Genomic DNA, 27,415 nt, shown 5'->3' with positions numbered 1-27,415 from the left:
GCGTTCAGTGCTTCAACATAGATGGACTGCGTCTGCGTCGCCTGATTCTCCGTGGCTGTTCGGGTTTGACATCGAGGGGCATCTCGAGGATAGCCACCAAGTGCACTTCCCTGACTGAGCTCCACCTTTTCGATTGCTTCAAGATTGAGGACCACGACCTGCGATTCATCTGCCAGGTGCCGTTGGACTTGCCAAACATTGCTCTATTTCGTAAACACTAGGCGTGGGTAAATATTCGAAACTTTCGAATAATGAATAAAATACAGGGTGCGTACAGGTCCTTGAAATCCTTGCAAACCCTTGAAATTGAAAATTGCGTTTTCAAGGCCCTTGAAAGTCCTGGACTTTTTTTCCTTCCTTGAAAATCCTTGAATTTCGTGAGCAATGCACTCTTGATATCGACATTGCAACCTCCTTTCTGTGCTAGATCGGCATCGAACTCCCCACACATGGTTCTGTTTTGCAGAACTGCGCGGAAAAAATAAAAGGCTTTACGGGGTTAAACTTAAACCGCGAACGGAGCGAGAGACCCATGCCGCGCTTCGGTGCTGGCTCGGTTGGCAGTTTACGCTGCTTTTCTCACCCTATCGTTCGTTTCACTCCTCGCCCATCGGTCTGTCTTGTGCCACTTTCACTCTAGCGCGCGAGATGAAGCTAGTGAAGCTAAAGAGAGCTATAGTAGAGCAACTTTATCACTGATGCTCAGTGCCTTTGGGTGGAGGTTTGTTATAATATTATTTGTGATAATACAAGTGCAATAACATTACCGTATTTTCCTTTAATTCGCACCTTTGTATATAAGACGCACCCTCCTCAAAATGGCAGTTTTTCTGAAAAAACAAAAACAAAACGCGTATAAGTCGCACGGGTGTATAAGCCGCACCTGTTCTTTCGTTAAGCGATTTTAAAAAGTTACGGTGACGTTTCGCTCCGTGAACGCGGGTTATGCGCAAGCATATGGGTGCCATATATTTCCACTCCAGGCGCATTTCTGCCGTCGTCGTTGCCACGATGTTCCGTTTAAAGTCCAAAGGCGATAACGTCGTCGCCACGAGCCGTATGCTGCATTGTGTGCGAATGGAAGCGTGCGACGGCGAGCCAAATCGCGCACAAAGGAGGAAAGCGGGAAGGCAGCCCGGGCGGAAGGGTGGGGGGAGCTCCTGTACTCTCGGAGCAACTGCGTAGATTGCGCAGCGGCGCGCGCCGTATCTTGACAGCGATCTGCAGATGCGACAACTTCGCGGTCGATCGACTCGCGGTGGGCCAACCGCCGCTTGCATTGCTGCACCGTGCTTCTCGCACGGCGCTCGGGATCGAACTTGATCACGAGAACCCGCAACCTGGATAGCGCGCACCGAACCCGTAGCAATTAAGTCAACCAGCGCGCTTCGCGTGGCCATAACTTCGGATTCAATTTCGATGGCAGTATTTCCGCAAAAAAGAAAAAAAATACGTGCATTGGTCGTTTAGAAGAACTTCTTGCTGGGCGAGTTGGTGCATAGCTGTATCGGGAAGCGTTGCGCATACACACGGACAAACACAGAAAAAGAGAGACGTAAACGGATAGCGCGAAGGAGCGTATAGAGCGCATAGGTCGCGTCGTTATAAGACGCACCGACGAAAAATTAAGAAAAAATGCGTCTTATACACCGGAAAATGTGGTATGCTGAATGTTTTTGAAATGTTTGATGAACCAAAACCAGCTAATGCTGCAAAAGCCTGAGCAGCTCTTGTGGGTGTTCGTTGTGTTACGTTTTAATATTGCGGACTTGAGAAATGACCAAGACAAACCATGTTTTACAAAATTGCAGTATACATCTATTTGTTAAAATATAATGGATGTGTAGGAAGACTATACCGAAGTGATCAAGGCTAGATATTAACATCATTGTAATATACATTTATTTATTTTTATTTTAGTGCAATAACCCTATGCTGAATGTTTTCAATATTTTTGGTGAACTTTACCCCGCCTATACCGGAGAAATCTCAGCCGCTGTTCTTAGTGTTCATTTTGTGTTGTGATACTGAGATGTTATCAAGGCTAGATTGTTATATACATTTATTTATTATAAGTGCAATAAAACTGGTCATTTTTGGAAATGTTAGAGTAAAGAAATACTACTTTGGATGCCGCTTTGAGTCCTTGAAAAACCTTTGACAGGTCCTGGAAAGTCCTGGAATATCCTTGAATTTTCGCCTTAGAAACCTGTACGAACCCTGAAAATATTTTCCTATTCAATTTAGTCCTCGAATCAAAATTCAATTATTTTTGAAATAGTCCTTTTAATACTTCATGTGGTTGATTGGGCATGATCCAACAGCAAAGCGAAGCATAAAATGCAATAGCTTTCATTCCATCCACAGTGCACATAACACACTAGAGCATGGTGCGTCGCTCAGGGAGATTCGAGAGGTGCGTTCGCTTGCAGCCGCATGTAATTCAACCATTTGACCATCTGCATCCGCGGAAGTTTGCGTTTATTGTCACGGTATTCCTTCGCTGCTGCAGTGATATTTTATTATGTTGTTTATTTTGGTCTTAACACACTTCGGTTGAAGTTCAAAATACATGGTGTTAAAAAGTTAAATACTTTGTTATATTTCTATTATATTAAAGTTTGTTATATTGAGGTGTAACTGTATCTATAGAATACTTGTGCCCTCTCGTCAAACTAAATCTGAATAGGTTTTATTTCAACATACTTGACGCAATGGTGCAGTATTTTTCAAGTGTTGAGGTTGGTAGATCTCAACTCAGCCTTATTGGGGGGTGCAGAATTTGTTAAAATTCACAAGAAAGATTTGCTTCAAAATTTATCAAGCTGCTTCTTCATTGACTTCGCTTGACTGCACAGCGGAAGATGAAAGAGTGGCGAGAGCGCGAGTGCAGTAGTAGCATGAGGCGGAAAACAGGAGGGAGGGTATAGCGAAAGCGTGAGAAGAAAAGTGTAGTGCTGTGCAAGATGCGGACTGTGGCAACAATGGCGCCAAAGAAGCGCGCATCATCTGAGAGGTCTGTCTGCGGCGGCTGCTGTGAATCGTGCCCACACGTCACCCATGCACTGCCTCTCGCGATCCCCCGATTAGCGAGGCAGTCACGTCACACTTCGCTCCATTTGCAACATGTCGCATGAAACAGATTGTCCGCACCAGCCAATATATAGCAAAATGAAAACATGTGCTATGCTCAAATTTCGCATTAGGTAGTATTGTAATCGTCGGTGAAATTTTTGTAAACAAAAATGGTGGCACCCGCACAAGCGTAATGTAGTGGTATCTTACACAATTTAAGTGCAAAGCAAAGGCATTTGGGTGCCTAATTTAGTCTGCTAGCGTTGCATGAGTAGTAGGTAATATGCGGGGTAGCATTCAGGCAAATTTTGTTGATGCGGGATTGCAGTTCAGTGACATTTGGTTGTCTAGAGATCTGAAATGCATTGAATCCAGTGTTTCTGTTGCTGTGCCAAGCTCGCTATCTGCGCAGAACGAAGGGAACACTTTCAGCCGAATATTTTTAGAAGTCCAACGCGGAGTCACATAAAATGCCATGAAAGTGATAGCAGTATCTCTGAAAGTGATCCTTCAAGAATACTGCCTCTATGTGCTTTATGTGTGGTCGATGAAGTGCAAATGGTGACAACGACGTGCCGCTTTCATTATGAAACTCATTTAAAAAAAAAAAAAGAAGTCTCCTCTCTGTGAAGTTGAATTCTGCACGCCTCATTTCTTCTGATCGCAAAAGTAAGGGGGCATGTTACATTTTTATTTTATAAATCGGGCGTGCGTGAAATTTCGATGTGCTTTTATTTTCGTACTTTAAACCCGGGAGTATTGGGTCTGCGTTGTATTCGGGGGCGCTTTAGAATCGTGTAAATACAGTGCTTCCAGCACTTCATGTTGAAAGTAAACTCATTTGGTCAATGGCTTAGAGCTTGTTCATCACTGTTTGTGTTGTCATAGTTATGGATGTTTTTTATGCTAGCAGCAATGTGATCTCTTGTGTGTCATTTCGGTTGTGTCATTAGAACCTGAAGACACTGAAAAACCTGGGACTGTCAAGGTCACTATTTCACGGTGAGCAGAGCTTTTGTTTTGCAAACGGTTGCTACTAGTGCTTGTTAAAGTGAAACGGGCATTTATGATCCATGAAGTCGTTTCGGTGGTGCGTTTAGTGAGGCCTCCTTTGATGACTAGAAAAACAAAAGGGACCCGCACAGATACACCCCTGAATGTTTCCATTGTATACTTAAAACACTATAATTTTGCAGCCTAAATTGCTAGCGACTTGGGGCTTATTCACAGCTACTGAACTTTGCAAAGCATGTACTTTGGTATTCCTCAAACTGTAGTCAGCTTGTAGACAGGCTATAGGCTCTCTACATTTTTAGAACACCAGCCTGTCCTATTGAGCTTAAGTTAGCTTTTGCTTTTCATATCACTTTGTTAAAGTTCTTTACAATATGCATAGTTGAGATTGGAAGCTAACTGCTTTAACCTATACTGGCATTCTGTTCGGCTCTGTTGCACAGCCGGTGATTGTACTTCAGAGTGCTCCTTCATAGGGCTTCAAATCGCGTTTTTCATTTTCCAGCTACCAGCAGTGGTATCGGTGCCATCGGCAACCTGCATCTTTTGGTAAATACCATCTTGATGTCCTCCACATTTGCAGCAGCTTTCTTCCATGGCGGGATTGTTTTCTGACTGATGTGTTCATTGGTGTTGCTGTACAGCTGCCAATGTGTTTCGAGCAGGTATGATGCAACAACTAGGAATGTAGTATATACAGGGTGACCCAGCTAAATTTAGCCAACCTGTTTAATGAAAAAAAGTATTTTTTTTTTTTCGCTGATCTGCTTAGCTAAAGTTAGCCGGGGCACCCTGTATATTTTTAGAATGCTTACTGCCTCCTTGGGGGAGCGATTCACATGGATACAGAGATGCAAAATGTTGTGCTTGTGCTGTCGTTAACAGACTATAGAAAAATTAATTGGCATATATTTTCAGCAGTGCAAACTCGCTCATGTGTACAGTGAAATCTCATTAATTCAGATTTCGTGGGACCAGAAAAAAACGTCTGAATTTGCTGAGTGTTGAAATATCGAACGTATCAAAAAACTACCGTATTTACTCGGGTAAGGCCCACCCTTATGTAAGGCCCGCAACCCCACATTGGAGTGTGAAAATTTAAAAAGAAATGTTTCACTAAGCGTCACATGCATACTTGTGTGTTGTTTAATTCCCCCAAAACGCTACAAGGTGGCACTAGTCCATAACTAAAAAATTGGTCGGCGACTGCAAATGGGTTCATAGTCGGCCACCAGTGGTTGAATTATTCGCATAGCAGCCTGAGCGCAGTTCGAGGCTTCAGTGAGTATCCATGAGCTTGCCTTGTGTAAGGCCCGCACCTAGTAAATATTCAGGAGAAAAAGGCGCAAGCCTTACGCAAGTAAATACGGTTTAAACAAAAGCCTGCTACTTCAAGATGCCTTTACCTACTGGTGAAATCTGCAACCCTCATTTCTATAATTGTGCAAAATCGGAGCATGTGCATGCTGGAACCAGAGGGCAAGTCCAAATTATTCGATTTTCCAAGTTATCCAGATTTTTTTGTTGTTGTAACTAAGGGTGTGCGAATACCGAATACATAGTACATTTCAAACTGAATATCGAATCACGAAAGAAAGAAGCCGAATATCAAATCAAATATCAGAAAGTTCAACGCAAACTTTTATGCTTGCAAATTTTATGCAAAAAACATGGTGCTGCACATGCTCACGAGGCTAATCACATAAGATTCTTGCTAGCTATCAGTAACTTGGGTACCTAGGAACCAAGATGTGTAGTATGCCAGCTCTGATAACAACTCACTTCGTATACAAAAGTATGGAAAATATTTTTTCTAGATGGAATGTCTCTCAAATAGAATCAAGTGCACTTGTGCAAACTGTAGAAATGGGAAGTTGTCCTAAATACCAATGCAGTTTTCATTTTAATAGTAGACCATGCTGTGCTTAACGGCCATCTTTATTGCTTAGAAAGTCTTGCTTTCCAGTTTTCTTCCAGAAAACAGGAGGGTTTTTCCATCCCTATGACAGGTGGTTTCTGTGGTTAAGCTCGTTAAGGCCAATCTGCGTAACAGACAAAAGAGGGGAATGTGATCACGTCACTCAGCACTGCTCCACACAGTCACTGGCGCCGCACAGGTCGACCTCTGCTGGTGCGTGAGGCATGGAATCGAGTATTACGAAGTCCAACTCCCTGTCTTAGTTGGCTGCACTGCTGTCGAATGCAAATCACCTATTTTACAGCGTAAGCTTTATGGGCTCATTGCAATAGCAGTTTCGGTTCGCAATGGTGTCCGGTGTCCGTAACCGCTATTGCCGGAAATGAGAAAAAAAAAGCACCCAGTTCCCGCCGGGATCAAACCCGGACCCGCTGCGCGGGAGTCAGATACTCTACCACTGAGCCACACAGCGCTTGCTATCAGGCAACGGAAAAATGCCCTATAAATGCACGAGGAGGCACGATGATGATGATGATTTAATTGCATCCCCGGCGACACGGGGCTGTTGCAAATGGTTACCTAGCCTGCTTGATTTAATCAGGTGTGCTATACATGTTTTTATTATGCATTTCTGTATATATCTCCTTCATCTTTTTTTTTTTTTTTTCAATATCTGCCGTGTGCCGCTACCTAGGACTGTAAAAGATCCGGTCGTATCAATCTCTTCCCTGCTTTTTTTTCCCCCAATACACGCGATGTAACATAAGCACTGCGTAGTGTCAATACCTGCACATTTTGTATTGCAGTTGCATATTATTACACCAGGTAGAACACCATGTAGCAGATGCACAGGTAACAGTACAAGGCAGAAGGTTTGAGGAAGAAAAATTATGGACACCTTTCTTACTGTTTTAATTTTATTAGTTATTACAGTTAGCACGAGGTAAGTCGTAGGCCTCGGTTTAAGCGGTGAATTAAATTTTATGCGCAAGTGTCAAATGACCCATTGAGCGAAATGCAGCTCCACTAACGTGAAACCTGGGGAGGTGCGAAGCATGCAGTGATGCACCGCTATTGGGCTCATACTGCCTTAAGCAATGGCTCATAACCCCACCCCGTAAACGCAGCCTCCCCATTACGACGACGGAAGAGAAGTGAAATTCTACGCTGGAATGATGAGCGGCAATGCAGACAGCTGTGGATGACGACGACGACAAACGCGGGAGCACTCGGCACGCGGGATGCTCGGCACTCGCTTGTGACGAGCGTGTGTCGCTTGCTTACCGTGACGGCGACGACAGGAGACGCCGACAGCCCGAGCGCATAAGGTGCTTCGCACCTAAAAGAAATTTAAGGAGTTGTGTACATGTATACTAAAAAAATATATATTGTATACCTGAATAAGTCAAGCTGGTTAGTTGTCTGTAAATTATCATCTTCATCCTCATTAGCATCGTATCCTGCCACTTGTCTTGCAATGTGAGATGCGCGCCGCGTAGTACCTATACGTGCGCCATTTGCATTGCAGTGGCAAATTATTGCACCAGGTGGCACGCCATGTAGCAGTTGCATAGGTAGCGTTACAAGGTAGAAGAAGAAGTCTTGAAGAATAAGAAGATTATGGGGATGCATAAATGTTGACGTAATGAAATACATGTATGGCGTACACGATTAATTCAAGCGGGCTAGGAGACTGTTTGTCGCCGTCCCGTTTCAAAAGAAATGCCATTATATCATAATCATCATAGTTAGCATCGTATCTTGCCATTGGACATGCATGTGACATGCATGCCGCGTAGCTTGGATACGTACAAAATTTGCTTTGCAGTTTGGTAATATTCCACATCGTGTCCCGACATGTAAGTTGCATATAGCAGTTGCATGCTGCATGTAACTGGAACTGGTTAACTCAAGCAGGCTAGGTGACTATTTGTCACCACCCCATTTTGAAGATGCCAATAAACCATCATCATCATCACCAACAACAACCTACCGTGCCACGAGTCAAGGGATACGAGATGTGCACCACATACTCTAGATACCTCTTTGGCACACGTTATGGCGCCTCCTCGCATTGTACGAACTGCTGCTGAAGAAGCGAATCGTAGAAAAGCTACGTGCGCGGCTGCAACCAGGCATCATCGGGCTCAGCAGACTGCTGTGCAGAGAGCAGTACAAGCCGCAGCTTGGCGTCGACGCCGGACAGACAGTTCAGATCGTTCTCGTGAAAATGAGGCACAGAGACTTCACCGTGAAGACCCTGTTGTACGTGGTGCCGAAATTGGAGCTACTCTTGAACCACTCCTCCAGCTTACGTTGCGACTGTGCTGCCTGTGCCGCGCAGGCCTGTGACTTTCACTTGTTCCTAGTACGTATTGTGCGTTTCTTGCGCCTGTAGCACTTAGAAGAAGAGCTAACAAATTGTCTGTATTGGTAAGAGAAGTTAGAAGACCGTCCTAGAATAGTTGTATCGCCTCGTTCGCTAGACCCATGCAGAAAGCAGAAACGAGCGCTGCCGCTCCATGCCCTGAGACGCAACATCATCACCAACGCTTCTGTTGCGTCATGAATTGCCACAGACGAGAAGGACTGCATCGCAAGGTCAAGTTTTACCCCTTTCCATCCTGTTCATATGAAGCAGAGAGGTGAGAACGCAGGATACGGGCCGTTCAACGTATGGCGAATACGAACTAGGTACGTGCACTCCGTGATGGCTGATCACAATAAAGAGGGAGTGTCGGGACAACCGAGTGATAATGAAACAATCTGCAGCCACAACTTTATTAGCAATAGGGAAAAAGAAAAGGCCATACCGAGCTATTCTCTGTATGTGTCGGACGTCTTTCCACCGGTGATTGCATGCGATGAAAATTACAATCGCACTCCTCACAGGAGTCCTGTGGCGTGCAATCAACAAATTGGATTTTTGGGCGCCAACACAAGAAAATTTTTAGTTAAATAAAATGGGAAGATCAGTCTAAATTACGCCGAGAGCTATTTCGCAGTTTGTTTTAGAGTGACTGGTGACTCTCTAACTCACATCAGCGTCATATATGACTGAATCCATGATCATTCATTGGTTGCCACGTACAGATGTATTTCATACAAACTTTGGACCTATAAATTACCGATGAGTGCATGCCACGTACCGCGCCGACCACGGGTGTGCATGTGTCTTGCGATAACAAAAACATACATTAATTGTGATGCAGTATCGTGCATGCAAGTACGTTTTAGGAGTTTCACGTGCAGGATTTAACTCGCAGCTGCTAACATGTCTGTCATACAAATCGTTCATAAAATATATAGCATGACCTCCCTCCTGTTTCTCGCTGGTGGTGGCTGTATATACCGACCATTGCCAGTTGCACTGGTGCGCTCATACGTGCGAAATCCAGCACGCACCTACCACTGTGGTCCACCCCCTCTTTAGCGCTTAACCGTAAATGGAAGGTAGTCATCAACTAAAGGCTCGAAGATGTGCCAGTAAGACGGTTGAAGGCCACAAGAAGCGAGCGCTGATGCGAGAATAGCTCAAGAGGCAAGAGGTCACCCGAGGCCGTTTGCCCCCAAGGAAGTGGGCTTTGTATAATTTGATTGTGCATGCACTTCATCATTTTGACATTAGGTAGACACAAATTTAACACACATGAATTAGACTCGTGAGCACGTTGTAGCACCTACCTCGAACTTGGCATTGTAGGGTGCTCGCTGTGCTTTGAGTTGTAGCGCACCGAAATACCCAAAACTTCTTTGATAGCGTAGATGTAGTTTGCCTTGCTAGGTTTCCTTCCTTTTTGTAATGCGGTACGGGCGAAAGACTCTTTCCAAGTTCTTAAGCCTGTCGACAGAGTCAAACCTTGTACCGATAGAGATAGTTCATCATTGGAACTCTGCACGCGTGACATCTACATGACCACGGCCGATTCATTCCCCGAATATTCGAAAAATCAAATACCAGGTATTTGATTCGCAAGTTCAATTATTCAAACGTTCACTGTTTGATTCGAAATCGAATATTTCAGTATGCGCACACCGCTAGATTAACAAAAATGAAGCAATATGCTAAGTTGCATAAACCTGACATAATATGACGAAACAGTTTTTAAAATGACATTTGTTCACATTAACACAGATTAGAGGCTCAGGGAATGTGTAAAAGGGATAGTAAAGGCCATTCGTGTGTTGATCCTCGCCAAGCTTCTGAAGTCTAGTGCAATTGGTATCGGCAGCAACATGCAGTGGCACGTTCTATTCAGCTATCATTCAAGAAATACGTGGCTATGGAATAGTTTTCGGGCCACTAGAGTTCTCGCGGGCAGATCTTTTTATACTGTTTAAGGAAGTTGCACTGGAAATGGGGCCATTCTCACTTTTTGTACAACACGGTGGTGACCACGACATTTTGGCTATAGTATACGTTCTTTCTTATATTCATTCTTTTTATTTCTTTTCTTTTCTACAGTGACTACTGTTACTATCCTCCTTTGTTAATCACATGTTTAGCTTTGATAACATGTTAACCCGTTTACATTGATGTTGTCTTATGTGCTATACATTCACAACAATATGGTACCTCCAGTAGTTTATCAGACCTTTATGTATCATAGTTCATTACATATCCCGTAGTAACCTTACGACAACACTGTCTGTTTTGACCACAATGTTTTTTAAGCATTGCAACATCTCTGCGCCCTCTTGTTAGTCTAGGTGTGCATTGCCTACGCTGGTGCACAGGCAGTCTTTTTCAGATATTTGGCAGTATTTCCAACATTTGCCAAACACATCATCTTGAGCTGTGGGGCAGGCACATAATGCCTGTCTCTATGAAACACAGAGTGAAGAGTACTGAAAGGTTGGTTAGCTGCAGGCACTGTGACAGCTTGACTAGACTGCGGGTACCTGAGCCCTAGTTTCCTGTGTGTTTTCAATGCCTGCCCAGTGACATCAAAAGCAGGGGTCACTAAGAAGGTGCCACTTTCCCAGTAGTTGGTTGCAGTTTATGGAGCATGGTTAGGGTCGCAGCTTTCTTCCATTGCATGTCATGCAGAAGCAAAGAACAGGCAACGCTGCCCGGCAAAAGCTGTCCTTGCCCTAGCAACAACAGGTTTAAAATGGCTGGGCATTTGGCATTGCTTCAGTAGACTTCTGTCTTGCATGCTTTGCAGAGCAATTGGGCAGGCATTGTAAAAGCATAGTGGGTATGCCTGAGCTATCCCATGGCCAGAAGGGAAAAGTAAAGGCACTGATATAAAAGCATGATGTGGAAGGAAACGAGGAAACAATATGGCACTGCGTGAAAGATGTACTTTGCTCATTCCTTTCTCTCCTGGTGAAATATGCAGGAACTCCTCGACTTGAGCAACAACCGAACTGTCGACGACGCGTCCATGGCCTCCATTAGCACTGGGTGCACCAAGCTCAGGTTAGCAAGCAGTACATGCATAACATGCAGCACCTATTTTGCATTATCAACTGCTTCGTAAATTTATGCCTGGCGCTCTGGCGCAAGGACTTTTATTCTTAAAAATAGTGTTGCAGAGGTGGAGAGGTTCTTTTTTCGCTGACATGTTATTCAAGCTACTAGTAAACGGGAATTTTGTGCTCATCGCTTATTAACTGTTCTATGAAATTAAATCCACTAATTCACTAACGTACTGGTGGTAGTCTTGGGACACCTACTGGGTGGCGATACCTTGAGCACTGAACAGCGTCAATTTAAAAAGTTGTACCATGTGCCCAAAAGTAGTCATACCTAGTGAAATTTTAAAAATGAGTCGATCAGTGATTGGGGGGGTACTGCGCAACTTCTATCTGCCAGCGTGGCTAATTTGTTGCTGCAAAATAGAATAACCTCTTTATTTCTTATTCACAGTTTTCAAGAATTCATCTTTGCTGAAAGACCCAGCATCTTAGTGTCATTGGAACTTTTCTTAGAGAGACACTTGCAGAAAACAGCAACTTAAAACAGACTGGCATGTCGCCCATTTGAAAAACTTTCAGCTTTTGTTTGGCAGAACAAATATTAATGCAGAAAATTGTTGTGCCATTGAAAAAATTCACCGACGATTACGATACTCCCTAATACAAAATTTGAGCGCAGCTGTAAACGTGTTTTCATTTCGCGATATATTGGCTGGTACGGGCAATCTGTCTCGTGTGGCACGTTGCAAACGGAGCGAAGTGTAGCGTGACTGCCTTGCTGATCAGGAGATCGCGAGAGGCAGCGCGTGGGTGACGCGTGGGCGCAATTCACAGCAGCTGCCGCAGACAGACATCCACTGACGCAGTACATTGGTGAGCATACGATGCGCGCTACTCTGGCACCATCTCATGGGCATCATCACCGCAGAGCCCATCTTGCACGGTACTACGCTTTTCTTTTCACGCTTTCGCCATACCCTACTCCTCCACATTCCTCCTCGCGCTCTCTTCGCTATCGCTGTCTTTCATCCTTCGCTGTGCTCGCTCGCTCGGTTACGCTTAGGGCACGCTCCCCACAGGATCAGGCACCTAAGAGCTTTGCTCTAAAATGTGTCTGAATTTTTCTACCGTGCAAACTTGTCTTGACATCTCGACTTGCCAGTAGCATTTATGCAGTCGCAAAGAATAGCAGCAGCAGTCGGCATCGAACATACCAAGACAGCCACCAACTGCGCCAAGCCATTCCAAGTTTCGCAGCACTCGGCATACCAATGAATGTTTCGCTTATCCATTGACGGTGTATGGAAATAGTCTTGCGACCACCTTGCTATTCAAATTAAAGAACTAAATCTTGAAGGGACACTTAAGAGAAAATAAGTCAAGCTATCGCAGTAAATTTATAACCCTTCTACTATATGCCAAAAGAAGCCACTTACTGTGACAGGAAGTTTGATAAGCCGGAAAATACACTAAAATAAGACTGGGGGTGACGCCACCTTGAAGGTTCTGTGCCATCGAGCTTTGATGCATGGATTTTTAACATATGCTAGAGCACAGTTATTAGTTAAGTTCTTATTGAAAAAGGTTGACTACATTGTACTCTAAAGCAGCCAGAGACTGAGCGTAGTAGCAAGTTTTGAGAGCATATACTGTGCCTCAACAGCCCAAATAGTACAAGAAAATAGTTTGAAATTCATGATGTTACACTGACTTACCAGTGTTGGTCAATTGGCACGAAATTCAAGAAATGTAAGGTTGGCTTTGATTTTCGCGTGTAATGATCTACTTATTGTCATGAAATTAACAAAAATTTTAGTCTCGAAAAAAAATTGATGTCAGTCTAAACTGATCTAGTGTTTCTGTTTAACATCCCTTTCATGTGTGGTAACAAATCTGAAACCAGGAGAAGGAGTCACTAAAGCTTAGATTTCATTAAAAGTGATTGCAGAAGCATAGCTGGAAATTTAACATCTGGAAAAGGGGGAAATCATGGTGTGCAACAGTCCTCCCTTTTAAGTTTATAGCGCTATTTTTGCATTGCGTGCTTCCTAAATGCTCACAAACTAGCCTACTTGTCAACTAACATTTCTTGTATTAATAGACAGTTATAACATTGTAAACATTCATGTATAATGAAGGAAAGCTTTTCTGCAAAGCAAGTTTTCATTAATTTTGGTTAATGTAAGATGTAAACTGTATGCACACATATTCAGTTTTTTTTTTTAAGCACGTCATTATGCACAGCAATTTGGCAAAGATAAAAATAACAAATTTTGCATGCATTTTTTATTTTCCTACTTATATGGGTAATTTGGGAAGTTAAGGTTTTTTTTTTTTTTTTTTTTTCCTTGTCGTGCAGGTTCCTGGACCTCACAAACTGCGAAAGGGGTATCACAGATGCAGCAATGAGCCATCTAGCAAAGTGCTCTGAATTGAAGGAGCTGAAGGTCAGCTACGTAGAAAAGGTAGGCTTTTTTGGCTGCATGCATTGCACCGTATGCGATTGACACTCATCACGTTACACTTGCATTCGGAAGGCCTGCTTTTGAAACCAGCAGTCCTGTCAACCCATTAGTCAAGCTATCACTGCCATGTGGGGCACTGTCAGTGGCTGTTGAGGCCATTTAGTGCACACTAGGCTGTCACGTTTTGCACCTGCACGGAAGCTGGTTTCATTGTGTGCAAGCCTTGTGCAATGCATACTTTCATGTGGTTGGGAGGAATGTTTTTTTTTTTTTTACAGGCATGCAACGAACTTGGAAGGAAACAGCTTACTGGGCAAACTTGCGCCCTCTAAATTAAGGTAGTGGCGATGGCAGCAAGCGTGGTCGGCGAATCAAGTGACAGAGCTCCCGTGCTGCCCCTATTAATGGGGGCATCATCGAACATTTTAGGTTACCTTGAAATAACCTATCAAGTTCAAGAACACGTTAGAGTAATTTGCTCTCACGTAGACACTGATAGAGCAAAGCCTGTCTCTTTACAAGTGGCTACAACAATTTAAGAATGCACGAGACACCCTGATATCGCAAAATGACATAAACGCGATAACGCTTATCAAGCGTGGTCTGACAAAACATACGCGACAATACTAACTGGGCAAAAAAAGAAAAGGCTAAGGTGGAAAAACACTTCTTATCGACTAGGTGTCGTTTTATTCCAAGTGTATGGAGAGTGGTACCACATAGTATTCGAAGAATTACGTTACGCGTAAGGCATGCAACATGCCTCGGGCTTTCAAGATGCAGCAAAGGATCATCTCGACGTGCTGTAGTGTGTAGAAAATCAGTGTAATTTCAGGTAGAACAAGTTTCGAAGCGTTATACCCCACAGTAAACAAGCACGAGAGTTGCAAGGAAGCTCGCAGCTTATCTTCGCATGCCATCTCTGAAAATTTCTTCTCTCTCCCACCCTATCAGATCACAGATGCCGGAATGTGCGATCTTGCGTGCCATGGTCACCTACACTCGGTGGAAGCTCGTGGCTGCGTACTACTGGGTGATGCAGGTTGGTGTCACTGTGTTCTTGGAAGTGCATAATGCCGGAACCTCATACTGGTGAAATACAGTGTGAAGCAAATACATTTGTTGTGCATGATATTTATTTTTAAATTTTAGATATGGATATTGGTGCAACTGGCAATTGCTCTTCTTGGGGTACACCTCTACTGCCCCTTGCAGTAGAGGTGTAAAGGCCTCGGGGAATTGAGCAAATGTCAACTGAGTTGGCATTGAGCATTGGCCGCGGAAGAGGAGGCCAAATTAGATGGCAGTGCCAGTGGACGGCCAGAGAGTCGGGACAGTATTTAGTCGAGCAGTTCTGCCCAACTGTGTCACTGCCCAAGTGACACAGTTTTCACGTAACTACAGATTTTCACTACAGACTACAGATTTTCACGTAACAGTCGCTAGAATGAAGCGATACCTAGATCATATTATTTGAGACGAGCAATGACCACTAAACAAGAGCAGCAGTATAGGTAAACCACAGAGCATGGCAAAGCAGCTCACCAATGCTCCCATTTCACTAGCTAGCAGTGGCACTAATACATCAGCTTATCGTCTTCTCATGAGAAATTATGTTGACGATAAAGCGGTAACAAAAATAAACATCTTGTGATCATCTGTGGCTGTTTCTGAAGTGTTGTCAGCCATGGTTTCAATGTGAAGCGGGCCAGGCCTAGCAGCGCTGTTGGAGCATCACAATGTTGTTGCCAACTGGTGACACCAAGCTCACGACCGATCGCCAACTAGCATGACATAGGGAAGTGGCATATTACTACCCTTACTGCCAACTGCTACAATTACTGGTGACTACCTGCAACGCATGACTTTAGCATAATTTCTTACCTCAAATTTTTTTAATGTCAAGCTTCTGCCTCATTCCTTTTGAGCTTGCTGCATCATTCGACTCTATGTGATGGAAGAATCCTCGGAATGCGCACCCGCACTGGCTACCCAGGTGCTATGGCGTTCTGCTGAACACATGGTTGCAGTTTCGATTTACAGCTGTGGCAACCTTATTTTGATGGCAACAGAATGTGCCCACATACGCAATACATCTGGGGGAAATAAGTGAACCTCTGTCAAAATAATTTACATATATTCCTTGTAGCCCAAGAGTGGTCGTGGGATGTTGAAGCTCCTCTCAATTAGCTCTAACATATGCATTTCATCTAGTGACGGTCCTATGCACACTGTTCCTTATTTCATTTTTTGTTAATTACTGTAATCTTTTTTTCCTGGTCTGGAAACCTTTTTTTCTGATAAAAGAAATACATTTTCGAAGATATTAATCTCTCAAGCTGACAGGTCTTGTTCATTCTGTTTCAAAATTCGTACAACTCGAAAGTGAGACTCTGCGGTGTCCAGTGATTACAGTTCTGTTCTGTGCAAAACGCGGAGTGAAAGCAGGTGCGGCAGCATGTCTGATTACAGGGTGCGTGACCAAGATGAGTTTTGCAGGAGTGCTGGCCATGGTCGAGCTGTGCCAGGAGCTAAGGCTGCTCGACCTCAGCGGCTGTGAGCACGTGTCGACTTCGGCCATGGAAGCGTGTGCCGCCATCGTGGCAGAGCGCCCACACGTCTTGACCGTGATTGTTGGGGGTTAGTCCAAGCATGCACTGCTGTCGGCCATCTAATGACCTGCTTGCTTATCTGAACATCATTTCTAGCAATACGTAGCCATACGAGGGACATTTTGAAAGATTTGCTGAGAGTTGATGTTGGGATGCTGAGAATATTGTAGATGATCACGTGACTTACTTAAAAAAAACGAACATATTGACATAATGACCATGGGAGAATTCCAATGCCTAGTCCTGCAGGTAAGAATGGCACTGCCTCAGCCATTAGACACTGTCACGAAGTTAACTAGTGACGCAAGTACTAGGTTTCTGCTCGTCGTATATAATCGAACTGGGTACGGCACATTGTCAAATCTAATAATTGTTACAACTGCTAAGCACCTGTTTACAAGAAAAAAAAAAAATCGCCAGCCCAAGCACTCCGTACAGATGGTTGACCAGCGAAGCTGAAACGTGCGGCCCCAGTGTTTATCACTGGGTTAATCCCGAAGGTTCAAAAAAGTATTTCTCAGTTATGAGGTCACACACACGCCTGGCTGCGATGGAGAGAAAGACATCACTAACGGTATGCCCGCAGTCCGCCGTTTTCGCTTGCGTTCGATGTCTCGAGTTTGCTCGGCGGCATGGTTAGCAGCATTTGCCCACCATTGCCGCTTGCGATTCTTCGAAATTAAAATGCTTCAAAATTCAATCTGTCCGTCATGTAAGGCAATGGATGGCTCATACCCCCTTAAGCAATGGCTCATACCCCCATAAACGCGGCCTCCCCATTACGACAACAGAAGGGAAGTGAAATTCTATGCTGGAATGATGAGCGGCGACACAGCCATCTGTGGAAGAAGACGACGAACATGGGAGCAGGGGCACGAGCATGTGCGGAGCACAAGCAGGAGCGCAACCCAAGGGCGCCAACGAGATAATGCTGATGATGATACTTTTTTGTACACCGACACGAGTGAGGCAATGCTAGCTTTGCTTGAAAAATAATAAATACGCCTCATAGGTCGAGCTCATCTGTGCAGCTGGACTCGCCCTTAGATTTTTAAAAAACACACTGAATCTGGCATCAGCAGTTACAATTCGGTACAATTATCCTTGTCACATTTATTCCCGGTGCACCTAGCTTCAAATTTCCTTTAGAAACGTCCATCTAAAGAACGATATCTTTTGAGTGCTTGTGATATATTGTACTACCAGCAGGACATGACCATATTCTCTACAAGAGTGCAAAGCATTCCAATTGGCCGGTAGCATAAACTTTGGAAACTATACTGCGGCACACCGCCATTCTGCAAAGGTCTCGGACATGGTGGTCTTAGCATTACGACAGCATGTCAGCCACACAAAAGCCGCAAAATTATGTTATCTATGTCACTTCGGGTGGGAAAAAAAAATGTGATGTTCGAAAGGTAGAACGTCACTGAGAATCAGATCAGTAATCGGCGATACGTTAACGAAACGTTGATGAACCATGATCTCCTGATAATGGTGTAGTAACCGCCGATCCTTTGCAGCGTGGTGTGGGTGCGTGTTGCAGTGTTCTCACCGACTTGGGCTATGTGAATATCGACAGTAACGATAGGAACACTTTAGCGGCCATTGTTCCAAGGTGGAAGGACATAGATGGTCGTTCCAAACCGTTGGAATAGGCGTAGTAATGCACGTGGTGCCTGCACTGACAGTTGCGCAAGAATGTGAGTGCTGCTGTCATGCTGCGTCATGCTTTTTATGTTGTACTCCTTCTCCATGGAGAGAGAGAAAATGATAAATGAGAGGTCCTCCGTGGGAGATGCTCCTTGAAAGCGAGTGACCTTCTTCACGGCTTCCAAAATCCATGCACGGTGGTCGCTCGCTCATCTTGAAGGCTGTATCAGTCGCAGTTGAACTGAAGTGAGGCGCGTGCTGCCGTGCGCCTGGTTTGGTCGCGCATTGGTGCTTCACATGCGCCCTCTTTTTACTGTGACCAGGTTCGAAGCCTTTGTTGTAGCAGTATGGCGATTGTTAATAAAATGGTTGTTACATCTGGAAGCTATTTCAGTAGGCAGGGTTGGAAAATCGTAAGTGCACTGAATGTGATCGTTATAACCGATAGATTGTTACATCTGGGATTGTTAAAAGTGGGTTCGACTGTAACCGAAATATTGAATTAATCGGAGTCGAATTAACAGCAAGTCTACTGTAAAAATTTCACATAAGCTGTACATTCACTTATCACATTTGTCCGCTTTAGATGCTCTAACAAATGCAGTTGATGGAACTGCAATGTCTGTTTAGTGTAGAGTTATGGATGTGTAAACTTTGTGTGGGTATTTATTTGAATGTTACTGATGTTTGGAAATCAATTTTTTTTTTCAATTGAGGTCCTAAATCAAAGCATTGCTGCCTAGATTTGGTATAATTTAACTTTCTTTCTCAAATGCAACAAATACCATTCAATTGTTGAGAGAGCATTTCTGTGCTTTTGCACGTATTTCAATATGGGAAGTCTGAGTTGGCCCTAAGCACAAGCTTGGGGCCTACCAAGCCGCTGCAATACATTGCAGCGGTGCACCATCTTAGTAAAAACCCTCTCAAAGCCCCTCAAGGCATGATGTTCTCCGGAGCCATGCTAGCTGTTGCTTTTACTGCTTTATGCTTTGGTACAAATTTTTCTTCTGCATATTCGTAGGTAAATAGGTTGTGTATGCTTGGCAAGGCAAAGCAACGTTTTCACGATGGTTTGGCTTCATCGCTTTTCCAGGAACATCGGTCGAGCTAGTCCAACTTTCCACCGACAGCAAGGGGAAGTTGAAAATTGAATACAGTGATTACTGTGTGGAGAGCTACCTGCCTACTGACATGGGTAAGGGTTTCTCCTCTTATCAAGTCTTGGGCCTTATTATTCCTTGTCTGTTATGCATGCAGAGAGGCTGGGGGTGGTAGGATGCTATTGTAGAAACCTTGGATGAAGTCACAATTTCTACAGCTTTTTTTTTTTTTTTTTTTTTTTGATGAATGCAATGCTTAAATTTCCACGGCTGAAATGAATAAGTAGCTAGGATGTGGAAACATGACTTTAGCAAAATTGTCATTTGATAATAGTCCTTGACTGCAGTTATGGGCTCATTGAACCATGGTTTGGCAGTTAATTTGAGTTGAATCTCGATGATATGATTGCCACTTATCTAAATTTCGGGGTCATATTGATACCACGGATACCACGGCCGCAGCAGGGTGCTGTTATAAGCCTGCTCACTGAGCACACAGCAGCTCGCTGAGGACAACCGCATTTGGCACATCATAGGTGCCAAAGTCGGAAATGTGGCATCTACGAGAACTTACAAAATCAAATTTGAACTGCATGCCATGGTGACATTCAGTAGGCGGGGCGTTGTGGTCACGCCCCACTCTGCCGTAGCCTTTGTTGTGCAAGACATTGAAGAAGGAGTGGGAGCACCACAAAGGGGATCAAAGGTTATCTTTGATTGCCATTGAAGAAGGAGTGGGACTTCGCACCACAAAGGGGATCAAAGGTTATCTTTGATTGCCAATAACTTCGCTTCTGCTGAGCGCATTGAAGTACTTTTTGCTGCAAGGTACTTCTGAATTACTACCTAGTCTAGTTTACCTTCTCATGCGTTTCTCAACTTCGATAAAAAGTGTTTCATGGCCCCTTTTTAACATAAGAAATTAAGATGCGCCTAACCTTTTTCACAAACCGCGACGCACTTGAGATATAGACCTTTTTCACAAACCGACGTTTTTCGGGGTCAGAAGAACATTTATGCCACCATTTTTGACTGTGCGCCTTATGATCGCCGGCATTTTTTCGACTTGTTTACATGTTTCACGGAGTGTGGTGTGCCATACCACGGCCGCGGTAGCGCGGCAGCGAGGGCGTGCTAATCAGCGGTATATTTCATTGTTATTTCTGGACACATGTGACCGTATCGTCGATTGAATCTGATCACCATTAGGTTTCGCGGTTGAGGGTTGCCTCATTTAGCGAAAGCAGGCGCGTACGTAGGTGTCGGGCAATGCTTAGAACCAGGCGCCGGCGGCCCGACGACGCGTGTCAGTGGTTGGTAGATATGCGGTGGTTACTCCATACGCTTCCGACGCAACTGAACTGCTCAATCATGCAAAATTTATTGGATCTGGTGCAATGCAGGGTGCTTATAACCAAATGTCAAAGCATAAGCGTGGCGATCGAGCAGCGTGGTACCTGCAGCGAACCGACGCGCGATAGTGATCACAGATGCCAACGCAACTGATACAGCCCAGGTGCTATATTTTTATTTTTAGTATTTAGTAGTTATTTATTTATACATACTGTCAATCCCAATAGGGATTATAACATGACTTGTTATAAAGATATATTTGTTTACCTATTTTTTACGTTTGTTTACCTGGAATGACTTTTCTTTCGAATGTCTCAATTTGGAACAAGCTTCGCTCACGGTGAACCTTAACGTAGATCGTGCGCGAAGTTTGTATTGAAGATATCGCGTACGGAAAGAATTGTTCGTGTGCGCTATCTCTGAAGCGAAATACGCCAATAATATTGCAGCGTTAGGGCCATCTCTGCTCTTTCTCTAGTTTTTGTGCAATGTTCATAATAAAGTAATCTCAACTCTTGACAATTGTCGAATAAATACATATGCGTATGACTGCAAACCACTACTGACCGTGAGTGAAAAGCGCTTAGTGGTCAGCGAAGCGGTCACTGCACGCACGTAAGTATTTCACTTGATCGACTGTGCGAAGAATTTATTTTTTTCGTTCCTGTTATTCTTGAAAGTATGATGCTATTGTCCGCGCGTACCCATGCGAATACCATTTTTTACGTTCTAACTTGCGCGGGCTCATTTAGCGCGTTTCTACTCCATGCACAGTTAGCGCATTACGGTTCCCGAACTCTAGCACTGGCGCTAGGCCGCGCTGATGAGGTTGACACGTTCGTTTTTGCATTCTCTTGCTGCCCAAGCACATAGACAACGCTCAAAGATGGGTGAGCTCGATGCAGCACCACACTGTTGAAATTATTAACTTTATGGGCAGGGCCGCGCAGGGTGCGTGTGAACGCAGAGACAATGTTTTGGTGGACACAGGGTCTGCATACATCTTCCATAGGACACGATTTTTCCAGATCGTTGCGAAGTGTATTTACCGACTAGTTCTCTCGCAGAGTGCTTCAATTTGTGTTATACCGGTGTCACACGGTCATTTTGATAGCGATCGAGACCGATCTGGATCAGAATGTTCGACCGCGATTGGCTCCCTTCCGCAGATTGAGCAAAGAAGCCAATCGCGACCAAGAAATTCGACCCAGATCGGCCTCGATCACGATAAAAAGTGCGCCGTGTGGCCCCCGTATTAGGCAGTGGAATGAAGTCGTGTTTGAAAGAATAACAAATGTAGCCTCTGCTACTACATACGAGAAAATATTGCATCGAAGAGCTGACAATTCTCGCAACCTATTGGGACATGTGCCGAAAAAAGTTTACCAAAATGCGTTATTTTACTGATGTGTGCATTGGTTCACATTAGACTGAAATGCCAAGTCCTCAGGTGATGCAGGAAACCGGCAAAACGTTAACATATCACATCGGCAGTGGTCTCGCGGAGTGCTGTGTTGTGGACACACTATACTCCTCAAAATCGTTATTTTCCGCTGGTTGTTTGTGCACCCATAAACTGCACAGTGCTGAAATTAAGAGTGCGCCGGAATGTAAAATGCACTTGATATATAAAAGAAAAATATAGCATGCCCATTTGCGGTCAGAAAAATCGAGACTTTCAGAATTTACTCTCACAGGTGGAAAACTATTTAGTTATGAGCTTTCATAATGAAAGCGCCATGTCGTTGATGTCATTGGTGCTTCATTCGCCACAGATACCAAGCACACACGGGTGGTATTATCAAGCGATAACTTTTAGAGATGCTATTACCGCTTTCACGAGACCTTACTTGACTCTGCTATGACGCATGGCTCTGAAGGTAGGCTGTCGCCAAAGCTGCCAATGGGGTTTTGTGTTCATATTCTATTTTAAAGTGCAGACCATTTTTCGACATACTTTCTCAGAAAAAAGTTCACATTACATTCTTGCAATTTTGGTAGCATCTAACCATTGCTATACCTGCTCACAGCAGCATCAAATATTTGCAGCTTTGGAGAGTAACTGACACCATTGCAGTTGTGTATTACCTGGCATAATTTGTGTACTCCTCGTGCTATCTAAATTCAGCCAAAAAACGTTGCGCTGGAGCACCTTTTGTTCCAGGGTTGTTGTTTTTTTTCCCCTTGTGTAACTTGACTGGAATCACATTGCTGATTGGCTGGACAACTTTATTACCTGCCACGGTTGTTCAGTGCTGTTTCGCTGCTGGACATGAGATTGCATGCGCAATTCTGGGCCGCCGCTGCCACACCCCTATGAGTGGAGACTGAAAAACATGCTCATGTGCTAAGATTTGGGTAAAATATGATTATCAGGTCATACAAATTGTAATCTGGAGCTCTGCACTATAGCACCTCTCATTGTCGAGGTGTTGCTTTGCGACATTAAACCTCATCAGTCACTTAATTTACTGTTTATTTGCGACCGACAGTGCCTGTTGAAAAGAACTAAAGACATTCCATCCTTAAAAGGGAATTTTATGGCACTGTCGGACCTCTCACATGCATGTTGTTGCAATCATTTGGCCATGTTACTTAAGTGGGTCTCCTCAAAGTTTTTGTTTTTGGTGCAAGTGGGTTTGAGAAGATAAAAAGTGATGCAGCTTTGACTTTTCAGTGAGACCTTTTAGTAGTCATTTTGTAACTAAGTTTTTCTTGTGCAGATTTCGACTATGACGAATACTGGGATCAGGAGCTGTATGAGTATGAAGGTGCGGATGCATGTGGCTCAGGCCTGTTTTATTTTTGTTTTCTGTTATTGTCTCTGCTCACAAACTAAGTGTGTGAAGGAGCAGCAATATTTGGTATATAGTACTGTGACGTACAGCATGCATTGTGTGCTCAGGGCTTTAATTAAAGAAACTTGGTGTACTGCCGTGTGCATTTGAACCTGCATGCTTTCATATAGGGCTCACCAAATGAAGCCAGCGGACAATGTAGCCAAGAAAAGCACAATTATCTGTTCTCTTACAACTCAAGTGTAGAAATTAGGGGTGTGCAAATATTGACAAGTAGATTTCGAATCGAATATCAAATCGAATCAAGAAAAAAGAATGAATATTAAATTGAATATTGCAAAATTTAACTCAGTTTTATGATTACAAATTTTGGCCACAAAAACATGGTGCTGCACTTGCTCAGAAATTTACTCACATTACTTACAAGAACGTTGCTAGCTATCGGTAACTTAGGTACCTACCAATCGAGATTTATAGTACAGTCTACTTTTATTAAAGGGAACATCAAATCAGCATTGCCAGCACTGATCACTCGGTGCATATACAAAGGCCTGGAAAATATTTTTTATTGATAGAATGTCTACTGAATAGAATTAAGTGCTTTTTTTCCTCTGAAGATAAAAGAATTTGTGATCTTTGGTTGTACTGAATATAATGATTTTCTTGTTTAATATCAGACCTGTGCTTTATGGAAGTCTTTTATGGCATAGAAAGTTTTGCTTTACAGATATTCTGTGAAGTACAGAAAAGCTTTCCCATCTTTATGACAGGTGGGTTATTGTCGGGTCAATCTGCGCAACATATTAAAGCGCGGACCGTGCATCAAGTGGCTCAATCACCGCTCAGCGCCTAGCCATCATTGGCAGCCAACTTCGCAGGCACAGCAGTTATGCTTACTCTTACAGTATATATATATATATATATATATATATATATATTAGATTAAAAGGGGGTTCAATATGTGCTTCAAGACAGTTTATTTTCTGGCCTACATTTTTGTAGAGGGCTGAAATTTTGTAGCAATGCCTTTTCCAGTGTGCTATTCCTTTTTGCGCTTCGTCAGTGGTCAGAGTGACCTTCCGCCCTCGTTCTACATTTAAATGGGATCAAGTGGCATAGAATCGAGCAGACGACCTCTTGGCCCAGAAGGCTCCATTTAAGATAAACTCTGGAATCCTCTGGCAAGTGACACGATTCGAAAACCTTTCTTGTTGATTAAGCTTCACTTTACTTAAACTGATAATAAGAACCGGTTATTTTCCTGTTCTTCTCATGTTCATCTTAGAGGGAGTGGGCTGCATTCACAGGAATTTCTAACCTGCTTTCTGAAGTGAGAGGAGCGTAACAGTGTTTCTGTTCGTATTCTCACGTGCCGACCCATTGTTCATTTCAACAGCTGGGTATGACTACTGGGACCCAAGTGACTATGAAGGTATGTACTGACCAGGTTCGTAGATGCAGTTGTTTACATTAGTCATGCTAATTTTGTAATACTCATGTTTTGATATCAGAGCTGGTCCTGTAGCAATTGCCATTTTTCTTTTTGACATTTGTCATACCTAACTTTCCGCATACTTTTTCTTGTACAGTGGAACCTCGTTGACACCATTCTGCGTAATACGTTTTTCGGGATAAGTTGCTTTTTTTTCCTTTCCTGTTAATAGGATTTAGTTGTATATTACGTTGGATGATACAATTTTCGAGATGATACGCTTTATTTTCCGATTCCCATGAATATCGTAACGAGATTCCACTGTATAACAGCTGTCTCAACTAATGCAACAGAGGGCTTTACGTGAGCAGTGTTCACTGTATGTTGATAGGTGCCATCCATGCTAGTTGTAAGGTTTCTATTTTCTTTCATTGTGTGCAAATAATTATTTTATTGAGTTTAATTAGATAGAATTTAATTATCTTAATTGCTAACCCTTTCAGTGTCGAGTTTTTTCAGAGGTGACGCACCTCCAGCGCCGGATTTCTTTCTCGGATATTATCAAACGAACACGATGGTTTATTTTTGATTATGCAGAAGGGAAGAAATGACACGGATATTGACAAATGCTCTCTCAGTATGGTCCTTGCATTTCTATCTGACAAGAAGAATAAATTGCGAAGCAGACTCAAGAAGACAATCATTCTCAGTACATTTTCACGGTGTCGGGGTCAGAATCCGACACGGTCAAAGTTGCCTCTGCCAAGCATGGACGACAAGCTGTCATCTTCCAAGTCCAAGCATGGTTTGTATTCGGAGTCGGAAGAGCCGCCGCTCCAATCAACAGTTGAAGCTGCCGGGCGAGCAGCGATCTCAAAGCAATCACGCGGCCACACTCAAGAAAGGAGTGCTTTCGTTTATTCGAGCTCTACCAGACAAAGCAGGGAGAGCAACAGTTGAAACAGCGCAACAGGTGAAAGAGATACGACAGAGGGCAGAGACATCCTCGAGCAAGCACACCAACGAAAGGAGCACCCTCGTTGTTGGAAAGGAGACGTGCTGCACTGGGGGAAGATAGCAGGATACAGGGAAAAAAGAAAGAAAGAATCTTATATAAACGTATGACAGATGACAGAAACACACAAGTCTGGTGGCCTTGCACTACGGCGTGAATATTTGAACGAAGAATTGCCACCGTAGTAGTGTACGAAGTCCAGGAACCACCCGTCCTATTTGCGAATGTGCGCACTTTGCACAGCACGACCATGCCCCCACGTATGGGCACATTCCACAGCCACTAACAAAAACCGAGACTGCTCAAACCGAGAGAGAGGAGACAATATGCTTCTAGAAATGTAAAACAGATGGCAGAACCACCTTGGAGTTTGCCAACTTCGTGCTGCTGTGCACATACAAACAGACAATGTACAGGTACGTCGTCAGTGACATGGCAGGACAGAAACGCAGAAACGTACTGGTATGTCACTGACACTGAAAGGGTTAATGTGTTTTTGCAGAAGTTGTTGAGGAATTTCTAAGAAATCAGTCAACAGCGTATGTTTATAGCAACCTAGACCTTGCATGTTTTTTTTTGTTTTGTTTTTTGTTTTCTTTTTTTTTTAGAAAAAGAAATTGCTAAATTAACTATAACACACAAAAATGGGTCCGTGCGCCAGCGAAAGTACAAGTGCCTTGTCCTGTTTTTCATCTGTCTTCTGTCTTTTTGTTGCGCTATGAAAATTCACATGCAGAGTGCTACGTCACAATACGGCGACACATAAGCAGCTCCTACAGGCTAGGTGACTATTTGTCGCCACCCCAATTTATAAGGGATGCCATTAGAGATCATCATCAAGATAAAGAGCTTAGTTAAGTGAAAAATAGGAATTTTCTGCTAGGGTGGGCATAGCAGTTCACCTTAGATTTCATCATAATGCTATGTAGCTATGAATTCAGAAAACATGAAGTGCCTAGATGAGTGCAACAATATAGCCATTCAGTTGTTGAGGCTGACCATGTGAAGTCTCAAAGTTGAAACTGGTCTCGTGCTTCAAATAGATCTGCTGTTGAGCTAGTTGGCTTTCATAATTATTGAAGATGACGGCTAAAAGATACTGTCACAAAAAGAAGCAGTCAGAACTGATTACTTGCAGCTGCTCATTAGCAACGAAAGAACAGTAAAAGTTATATCCTCAGACATGCACATGCACCAAATGCTTGTTTGCAAAGGCAAGGTTCCAAGTAAACATTCCCACTATAGCATGGTTGACGGTATCGTATGTGCGTGCTCTGAATGTTAATTGAGTTATTGCCTTTGAGGTCAGAAATTCAGCACAGTTAACAAAGAGAAAGAGGCGTTGACAAAAGTGCTCAGACACAGCATTCGTGTCAACATGTTCCTTTCTTCATCTCCGTCTGTCCCCCGCAGGGGCGTCTGCGTCAGCAGGCGTTTGGTGTGTTGCGACACCACGGACCCGAGCACATGAGGGTTGGCCCCTCCCGCGTTTAACCGTACGTGGCTTAGCCGTGTCCGGGGAAAGGGGGATCCTGGGGGTTGAGCCGATGCCG

General features: G+C 43.7%; 1 protein-coding gene across 1 annotated transcript in view; it reads left to right on the top strand.

Annotated features, from left to right (window-relative positions):
• LOC119446880 (putative RNA-binding protein EEED8.10) overlaps positions 1 to 27,415 on the top strand; it is a 50,540-nt gene that overhangs the window by 14,753 nt on the left and 8,372 nt on the right. Inside the window, exons 9-18 of the mRNA XM_037711459.2 lie at positions 9 to 176; positions 4,029 to 4,077; positions 4,595 to 4,638; positions 11,353 to 11,432; positions 13,791 to 13,896; positions 14,851 to 14,938; positions 16,396 to 16,536; positions 19,258 to 19,359; positions 23,341 to 23,388; positions 24,812 to 24,847. Of these exons, the coding sequence (XP_037567387.1) occupies positions 9 to 176; positions 4,029 to 4,077; positions 4,595 to 4,638; positions 11,353 to 11,432; positions 13,791 to 13,896; positions 14,851 to 14,938; positions 16,396 to 16,536; positions 19,258 to 19,359; positions 23,341 to 23,388; positions 24,812 to 24,847 (862 nt within the window). The remainder of the gene's footprint in view (positions 1 to 8; positions 177 to 4,028; positions 4,078 to 4,594; positions 4,639 to 11,352; positions 11,433 to 13,790; positions 13,897 to 14,850; positions 14,939 to 16,395; positions 16,537 to 19,257; positions 19,360 to 23,340; positions 23,389 to 24,811; positions 24,848 to 27,415) is intronic.

This window comes from Dermacentor silvarum, chromosome 3 (genome assembly GCF_013339745.2).
Source record: "Dermacentor silvarum isolate Dsil-2018 chromosome 3, BIME_Dsil_1.4, whole genome shotgun sequence".
Taxonomy (NCBI): Eukaryota; Metazoa; Arthropoda; class Arachnida; order Ixodida; family Ixodidae; genus Dermacentor; species Dermacentor silvarum.
This window is presented reverse-complemented; position numbering and strand designations above follow the sequence as displayed.